This window comes from Rhagoletis zephyria, unplaced genomic scaffold (assembly GCF_001687245.7).
Source record: "Rhagoletis zephyria isolate East Lansing unplaced genomic scaffold, Rhagoletis_zephyria_1.1 Rzeph_scaffold_16086, whole genome shotgun sequence".
Classification (NCBI taxonomy): Eukaryota; Metazoa; Arthropoda; class Insecta; order Diptera; family Tephritidae; genus Rhagoletis; species Rhagoletis zephyria.
The window spans coordinates 1002-10535 of record NW_016173151.1 but is presented as its reverse complement, the minus strand read 5'-3'; the positions used below and the strand labels follow the sequence as shown (position 1 = coordinate 10535).

At 36.1% G+C, this 9534-nt stretch overlaps 1 protein-coding gene across 1 annotated transcript; it reads right to left on the bottom strand.

Moving 5' to 3' along the window:
* Nucleotides 1-977: 977 nt before the first annotated feature.
* Chrac-16 (chromatin accessibility complex protein 1) lies at nt 978-1643 on the bottom strand. Its single transcript, XM_017635635.1, has 2 exons — nt 1467-1643; nt 978-1383 (listed from the first exon to the last, which is right to left on the bottom strand). The coding sequence occupies exons 1-2, from the start codon at nt 1569-1571 to the stop codon at nt 1159-1161; spliced, it is 330 nt and encodes a 109-aa protein (XP_017491124.1). The 5' UTR covers nt 1572-1643; the 3' UTR covers nt 978-1158.
* Nucleotides 1644-9534: the final 7891 nt, after the last annotated feature.

Genomic DNA, 9534 nt, shown 5'->3' with positions numbered 1-9534 from the left:
GCGGCTCTGTACTTTATTGACAACTGCGTTTGTGTGCGTGGAGCAGGTNAATTGGAAGCAGTATTTAAAATTGTTTTCTTCTCATGTTTTGAGTTGTAATTAATTAGTCTCCCTGACGACATAGGTTTGCAATACCAGTCAATATTTAATTTGTCGTTCTTCCTAATTACTAGGGTGTCCAAATAGGGTAGTTGTCCATCTTCTATTTCTATCGTAAATTGTATCGTCTTGTGCTGGACATATAGNCGCAGCATAGTTTAGAACCGGCCGGTCAATTGCCTTGTATATTGCCAGCAACGTTTCTTTGTCTTTGCCCCAAGTGCTGCCGGCGAGCGACTTGAAGACCTTGTTGCGGCTCTGTACTTTATTGACAACTGCGGTTGTGTGCGTGGAGTAGGCGAGCAGGATATCGAAGGTGACCCCTAAAATTTTCGGGTTGTTTACTGTCGGTATGGTATGCCGTCGACGTGTATACCTAATTCTAGCCTGACCCCCTTCGCCCAGGTGGTGAAGAGGGTCGCCGACGATTTCGTTGGGGAGAGTGTTAGGCTCTTTGCAGTGAAGAAGCAAGGAAGGCTGGAGCCAAAATCGAGCAATCTTCAGCGTATAAGATCAGGGAAACTCCCTCAGGTGGCTGGGGAAGCTTCGAGATGTAGAAGTTAAATAATAAGGCGGAGAGCTTCTTGTTCCCTGCAAAAGGTGTTCATCCCCTCTTCTTCGGCAACACAGAAAGGAGAATTCTACTTAGTGAGGGTTATAATACCTATGCTCTGCCGAAGGTCGCCTACGCAGAAAGCTGTTCTCTGCAAAAGGTAGACAGCAATTTATAAGCTCTATCGATTCCTCCTTGGTTTTTCTCGCCAAACGGTGCGTATTTTTTTATTTGTTTTGAATCTACATATAAAAGAAACAAACTTAGCTGCGGAAAGAAATATTACTCTGATATACGAAATTCCCGTATAATGAACTAACACAGATTTTAAGTGAATCGTGGTCGTAAGCACTGACCAAATAATTTAAGTAACGAAATATACAATGACTGTTACAAACTTTAATTACTCAAAAATATCTATATATTAAACATGTACTATTTTTCACGTCAGTCTCTATTTATGGAAATACACCAGTTTTTAAACTTGGCAGAATTCCAAGAATAAATTACTTGCTACGCCTTTCATCTTCACTGTCAGATGACGAATTAACATCGTCCAGTTCCAGAATTTTTTTGAAGTCCTTAACTTTTATTTTAGCCGGAACGATTTGCAGCAGGAACTCCAAGTTTTTCTCCTTTTGAACGTATTGCGACAAGTGCTTGTATTTAAGATTATTATCCTCTTTGACTTTTGCATAGGCCTCCTCAGTTAACTTTTGTACAAACATTTCCTGAAACACATATTTAACAGGATTTTTCTTTGTAAAACACAAAAAATGATGTTCGGGAAAGCGCAAACAGTTGTTATACTCACCGTGGCCTTAGTCATAAGAAACAGCACTTCATTTGTTATTTGTCCGGTGTTTAGAGAGCTTTTCATAATTGTTCTAATTCGGCTTAGAGGTAATTCAGTCTCCATTTTTCTCAATCCGACGGCTTAAATTTGTAAATATGTTTGGTACACATGCTACTTTTTTATCGATTACGCGAAGATCGATTATAAGAGAAATTCACTTCAAGGCACATTCATACAAGGTGATGTCGGTAGAGCTGGTGGAATTACATACAGGTGATGTCAGTAGACCACATAAAGCCTGATATACAGTTCAATTGATAAATATCTTCGCTATTACTCAACTTTTTGCTATAGTTGAGACATGAAAAGATAGAAAATTAAAATATCTTTCAGAATTATAGGAAAAAAAAAACTAATTTAAATGCATAATATGCCTTTTTTCGAGCTCACACTCAACTGTGTGCGTACGCAAAGCATTCGCATGTGAACGTCAAGTTTTGACAGATGTGTGTAAGGATACAAATGGGTTTATTTGCCTTCGCGGACGTTCACGCTTACGCTCGCATTGAACTGTATATCAAGCTTCATGATGCAATAATACAAGGTGTTATCGGTTGGCAACTTCTCGTTCTAATTCCACCAGTGTGGCCATTCCACCATTTTCTTTGCCTAATAATTGAATTTTTAAATTTTGTTATTTTTTCTCTGTATACACATTTTGTTTCACACAAGATCACGCGGGAAGGAAAAAAAGAAAAAAGTTATTTTCTAGCTGCCGAAATCTCGACGCCATCTTTGTTGTAAGAAGTAAACAAAGAAGAGAACGGAGAAAACCGCGAAATTGTTGAACGCATGAATAATCATTTTTATTATGCAAATTCTTCTATAAATCATGCCGTTGTGTTAAATTATTCTTTACCTTATGTGTACACACGTGGTCACAGGGCGAAAATGAAGAAAATTGCTGTAAAAAGTCACCACCAAGTTGTAAACAACGAAGAAATTTAAACAAACGGCTATTGTCAAAATCGTTAAACTTTTTTCCTAAATGCGATTCCAACGGGCTACTCACCTGCCCGCGTGATCTTGTATTTTGGTTCATGATTAGAAACTAGCCCAGTAAAATTAGATCAAATTGTTACTAAGAAAACAAAAAATTTGTAGTAGCGAGCTTTTGATGCAGTTTACTTCTATTTAATATTTTATGCCAAAAAATACTAATTTTTATGCAATTTTAATGCGAATATTAACTTTTTCACTAATTTTTCCCCATAAAATGTAAACAAATAATGCGTACACCAAGAATGATAGAATACAAGATTGCGCCGTCTTGGCCCTTGACATTTGCGTACCATAAGTAAACAAAGAATAGAGACAAAAGTAGAACGAGTTGAAACTTTCAAAACAGTTCACTTTACACCGAAAAACGTGTTTTAATTTTGATCAATGCGAAAATATTGCATTTTTCATCTAATCTATTGGAGAATAGTGAACATTTTAGTGCACTCCATGCTTTGCAATTAAGGCTGCTGCAGCAAACGTTTTAGTGTACTCCATTGCTTTGCAATTAAGGTTGGTGCAGCAAACTGCGCCAGCAACTGAGTGGGATTGATTAGTTAACTTGCTAAAGGATAAAATCAGCCCACAAAAGCGGCTATAACTTTTTTTTCTATTCGAAACAGTAAGAGTGGCACCTTTCTAAAATCTTTATTAAAAAGCAATTTTTTTATGTAATGTAAAGTTATAGCTCAGTACTTTTTTTTTCGCCAGAGATAGTCAAAGTTGGGGAAGAAAATATCAAAAAGTTAAAAATCCCGAAATAGTCATAATTTTATGATGGTTCCTTAATATATTTTAACTACATTGCATTTGAGTATGGAGAAGCAACTATCTGGAGGTATTTTGCATAAAAAATTTACTAAGTATAGCCTTGTTTGTAGATGCAGTTAAAGAAAATACATGAAAAGGCACGATTTTTATTTAATTCAAAAAATTTAAATATTTCAAAAACGGTGACACTTTTACTTGAAAAATTTTTGCTTATCAGGGAGCACACCACCCCACCTGCCTTCTCCTCAAGTTTGGCAGGTTACTTCTGGGACACCCTGTATACACAAAATGCAGCGATTCGTCGCAGCGCTCCGCATAATGAGATGGGGCACCATGGTGCACTTCATGGAAGGACAACAGCGCATGCATATGAAGCTGGTATCCAAATTGAATGGCTTAGCTTTCCCGCAGAATTCCACCCACTTTCTCTCCACGGCATCGTAGCGAGGAGAGGAAAAAAGCTGGATTTCGAGGCACTACCTTCACGGCTGTCGCAATTTAATACACGGCACTTCATTTTATCAGTTTTTACACACTCTTCAACTGAAAAAACACTAACAAAATGCAAATTAACACGATTTAAACCGATTTTTCACTAATAATTCAAATTTCTCTATGCCACTGATTTGTAAACAAAAGTTTATTTACGAGTTACCACAACTGTCAAAATCGGCAAAACCGAAGTAGTGGTACTTCTGACGGGCCCACCATTGTTTCGCTACACCGTGTGCGTGCACAACGATTAGCAAACGACAGTGCCGTACTTATCCGTTTCTGCATCTTCTACGATTTGCCGATAACTAGCCGATAACGACAAGTGTGCAGATCTCCTTTGAAATGCATGTGCTCGGCTCAAAATTTCAGGGCGAGACGATAACGCAACTATGATTGGACGACAAGTCAAATCAAAAATTTTTGATTTTCCATCAACGCGACCGCTTGACAAGCGGTCTGTTTGATAGTGGCGCAAAGCGTTGACAAGCATTAGTGTGTTAGTTTGTTGTGATATGTAAAATGAGCAAGTTCGCGGAAGATAAAGATTTTAGTGGCAAGTAGCAAAAAATCGTCATCCGATGAAGACATGTTTACGTCCGCCCACTACGAAATTTTATTGCAAATGGTGTTGACGCTTTATGCTTGAGTGTCGCCGGGCAAGCTTCAAGCACCCGACATTCAACCCGACACTCACACATGTACTCGTTGCTGGGGTAACCAACAACGGATGCTTGAAATCGCCGACGAGCTTTAGTTTGCATTCTAGGTTCTTTGGTTCAATATAAATTTGTAGAGAATTTAAAATGAAATTGTTGATGTATGGCGAAAACCGTGACAAAGTAGAAATTTTTTATGAAAAATGCAAAATAAGCTTTCAAATCGCGATAAACCCAAAAAACATAAAATCCAAGATGGCGGAATGTTTCCATATGCAATTTAAGGGCAAGACTATAGGTCCATGATCTACATATTAAATAGAAGTAAACTGCATCCAAAGTTCGCTACTACTATTTTTTTTTTAGAAAAAATCAAATTTTACTGGGCTAAACAATTTTTTTATGACAGAGACTGAAAACAAAAGTTATTTAAAAATTTTTGATATCAAAAAGGCATAGTGAAAAAATTATGCTATAGCTTTTTCAAAGGTACCGTTAGACTCGTCTCTCATTGCAGATTCTGATTTCTCCATGACTTTTAAAAATATGACTTATATCATTTTGAGCAAATAATACCGATTATTTTTAAGGCAAAAATAAAAGTTAAAATTTGCCTTTTATTTTTTTGAGCAGAAAATAATCGGTAATTGTTGACTTTTATTTTTCCAGGCAAAAATAAAAGTTAAAATTTGCCTTTTATTTTTTTGAGCAGAAAATAATCGGTAATTGTTGACTTTTATTTTTCCAGGCAAAAATAAAAGTTAAAATTTGCCTTTTATTTTTTTGAGCAGAAAATAATCGGTAATTGTTGACTTTTATTTTTCCAGACAAAAATAAAAGTCAAAGTTAAAAATCAAGTATTTCAGAGCTGTTTATATTCGAATGTGATAGTTTTGAAGCTCCTACATGGATTTTAATTACCCCTATACCCAAATACCAGGGTTAGTTCAAATCTATATACATATGTATACCTACAATACATGATGGGAGTTTTTGTTAACGGCATCAGATCTGCACCGATTATTCGATTTACAAAACTGAGGTGCCAAATTAAAGGGCTTAGCCTGTAGATGTATGTACCACAAGGCACGACTTTTTTGAATAGGGTTGCCACCTTTTTTGTATTAAACAGAAGAGGTGCCAAATAGAAGGGCTGGGCCTGTAGATGTTCAAGAAGGTTTCAGTTTTTGAATAGGGTTGCCACCTGCTTCTAAAATCATAAGACTTACACCGTTCGCGCAATTAAAAAAAAGGTGCCATGTAAACGGGCTTGATCTAAAGATTTACCAGAAAGAATATCTTATTTTTTTAAAAGTGTTGCCGCCTAATAAACTTTTATTTTTGGGAAGAGCATCAGATTTACACCGTTCTGTCGCGTTTCCAAATGAGATGTCAGATGAAAAATATAGACTCAAGGCCCCGCCAGATAGAAATTCTTTTCTGCGTCACAGGGATACTTTTGACTGACATCGAAGTTAACTCTGGGATTTTGAATAGAAGACGCCACATTGCCAACGCATGCATTGCCGCAACTGATAAAAATCGCCCAACTCTCAACTTTTGACGCGCGTCAATGCAGCAAAACAACAATGTATGGAACGAATTCAGAGCAACTGACTTTTGGCCAATCAAAATGAGCCGTTTTGTTTGCGGCAACGTTTTCATTGTGGCGCCCCGCAATGTTATGTGCGTCTTGTCAGTCAAAAGCATCCCTGTGAGGCAGAAAAGAATTTCAATCTGGCGGGGCCTTTACAGACCTGTTTTGGTTTTTTAAAGGGTTTGCCGCCTAATTAAAAATGCATTGTTTTATATGATAGTCAGTAAAATATCACAATATGGGCATCAAGCGAAACGGGTTTGAGACTAAATTAATATGTTGGTGTTTTTAATAGAGTTACCACTTATTAAGCAAATTTATAACTATGAAGGGTAAGTAATGTATTAAGGACATTCGATATTGTTATCAAACGAAAGCTGGTTAAGAGGGCTTTTGTGTAATTATATGCGAATTTTTGATGATTGTCATATAGTTTATAATATTCTAGTTAATTAAAATGTTACAAAGTGGGCTTCAAACGAAAAGAGATGGACAACATCTTTCTGCAAGGCCCCTATCCTCTTTTCAAAAATATATAACATTTACTGTGCAAAAAATATTCAAGGTGGAGGATCATAACAATTTATCAGCAGAGTTCTTCATTTGGAATTTCAAATATATATATCTTTGTATATATGCAAAACATTTGCTTTGAGGAGGCATAAATCCTCAACCCCTTATAAGTGTAAAACTCACGGCGAATAGAGCAAAAGAATTAAAAGCAAACTTCACAAACGTTCTTCTATATTCTTTGTTTACCCATTGCCACAAATGTCATTCTGCGTTCTTGTTCTATCGTTCTTGTTGTGAAATGAAGAAACAAAATATTTAATAAATAAAATATAACTGTTTTTCCAAGGAAAGCAGTAAAAAAATTAATAATAATTAAACAATTTAAATTGATTTGAAGTGTACTTAAGGTGTATGTTCGTGTTGATTTGTCTAATACATAGGGCCGGTTTTACAATGCATTTTTTAATTAAAATTAAGTCTAATTTAAGGCTTTGCGTTTCACCAACAATTTTTTTTAGCAAATCTTAAGTTAAACTTAAGTCGCGGCCATCGGCGACTAAATGTAAACTAAGTCGCAATACAGCTGATTTAGCAAACAGATGTTTATGATCAATTTTGATTGAGAAGCAAAACAATGGGTCATATGCATAAAACTAATGAATACTATTTTCAATAGCAATCACTTTAAAGCTTCAAAATCGGTATGCATAAAAGCAATGCGCTGTATAGTAACCACTACTTGAGTTTTCTACTTCAATTTCGAGAAAGTATATGCTTGGAATAGAAATGCATAAAAATTGTAATCACTTAATAAAATAAGTGTTTGCTATTTAAGTCGCCAATATTTTCGACTTAAGTTGAACTTAAGTTGCACTTAAGTTTTTAATGAAAAAGTGGTCGATGAAACGCAAAATCTTAAGTTCAACTTAAAAGTGCATTGTAATACTGGCCCTAAATATCTCAAAAACTAGAAGGCTCCCGCTCTTTTAATCCCCGAATCGGGGGTCTAAATTTCAAAGTCCACCTTTTTGCGTATACGTTGCTAGCTGCGTTTCAGTGATCGCAGATAAAGATTTCATTTATTATTTTAGATTATTTTGATAAAAAAAGTCCCTCTAATCCCACATCGATGTGATGCTGATAGAAATCTGGATCAATTTGGGATCAACTCTGTTTGTTTTGTTTCATAATTACTTAAGACAATTTTTATTTGATAGCACTGACAAATTATTATATTACCAAAAAAAAAATTTTCGGTTATGGTTAACTCCGAACTGGGGGAACTCCGGGTAATTGTTTTCAAACTTGGGTGTGCTTAATTAACTATCTGTGCCGATACGCTGGCAGGCATTGGGGTTTGAATAACTATACACTTAAAGCTTAAACAGACGGCAGCGTTGATCCGGATTAACTCAGACTTGATCAGGATCAACGCTGCCGTCTGTTTATGCTTTCACTATACTATACTGGGACTTAATCCGGATCAACTGCAGTTAATTCCCGAGTTGATCCGGATCAACGCTGCCGTCAGTTTAAGCTCTAATAAACCTTTTTGAGTACTCCTCGGGGGTAAAATCTGATCAGGGTTGAAAATGAGAAGGAGCATGCATTTTGTTGATTCATAGTTGTATACAAAATTACTGTGGTATGAAAGGGAGCAACAACCGTACTATGGCAGAGGGGCACAAGTCATGACTGTGTAATAGTGCTTACGCGTAAAATCATATTTAGCGCATTTAGCTCTAAATACTACTCTAAATGTATATTTATCCATACAAAATTCGTCACCTAAATGCAACTAAGTGCAACTCCATTTTTGCATTAAGAATCTAAATGCTAAAAGCAACCCTGTGATCTTCCAGAATTTCCACGATTCGAACATGGTTTAATGAGAAAAAGTGGCGACATTGCTTTTTCGAGTATACAGTGGCTAGCTGCGTTTCAGTGATCGCCGATCGAGATTTCATTTATTATTTTACATTATTTGGATAAAGAAAAGTTAAGCAAATTCAACATCGATTTGTTAATTTGTGATCAACTCTAATTAAGTGAGGAAATTTTAATGGACAGCACCGACAAATGAATATATACATGAACAAATATTCGTTTATGTTTAAAACAATTCATGTTTTTGGTTTTGGTTTAAAAATTTTGTTTTCCTTTTCAGTAGGTTTTTTTGCACATTATCTTCTTGCTTGAAAATTGATCGTAACAGATACGGATCTGAATAAGCGACTGGAACACGGCTGTTTGTCAAAAGCATACGATTTCGAACTCGCGTAAATGTTAATTTGCTAAATGCGATAGCATGAACGCTCTTCGAAATTTTGCTGATACGCGGTTTTGCACTTTAAACGACGATGTGTATACATACAAACGTGCATTCAAATATACATATATACATATGCAGGTACTCGTACCCGTCATGCGTCGCTTTATTTATTTTTTCCCCTTCCCTATACTACCTATATCTTCCTTCTCACTCATGTAACGTTTTCAGTTTTAAAAATTTCACTCTCCATTTTTGCGATACCGCCGCCTAAGAAATTTCACTTCAAAAAGATGTTCGAAAGTGCTTAATGTTACATTTTAAATGCAGCAAAAACGGCGCATTATACTTGCTTCAACAACCTCATTCGATGCGCATGGTACAAATTTGTCGCCCGGTTATCAAGGTCGGTGTTAAGGCCCGTCCACATACAACTTTGGCGTTGCGTACGCTTAGCAGAGAATACTTTGGTCACTAAATTAACATATTAGCGGCAGATAAATCAAAATTTTACATCAATAATTGCATTAAAAACTATACTTCTTGTCCGCATTTGATTTAAAAAGAAAATTGAATCACATAATTTTGATTATTTAGAACAGCTGACGAACGACGCGTGCGAAAAGTTGAGAGTTGGCCATCTTTCTGCGTTGTGTTGGCGTTGGCGGTGCCCAACTTTGGTTATATGGAGACTTTCATTTAAATGCATGTATTCATAGTCAGCTG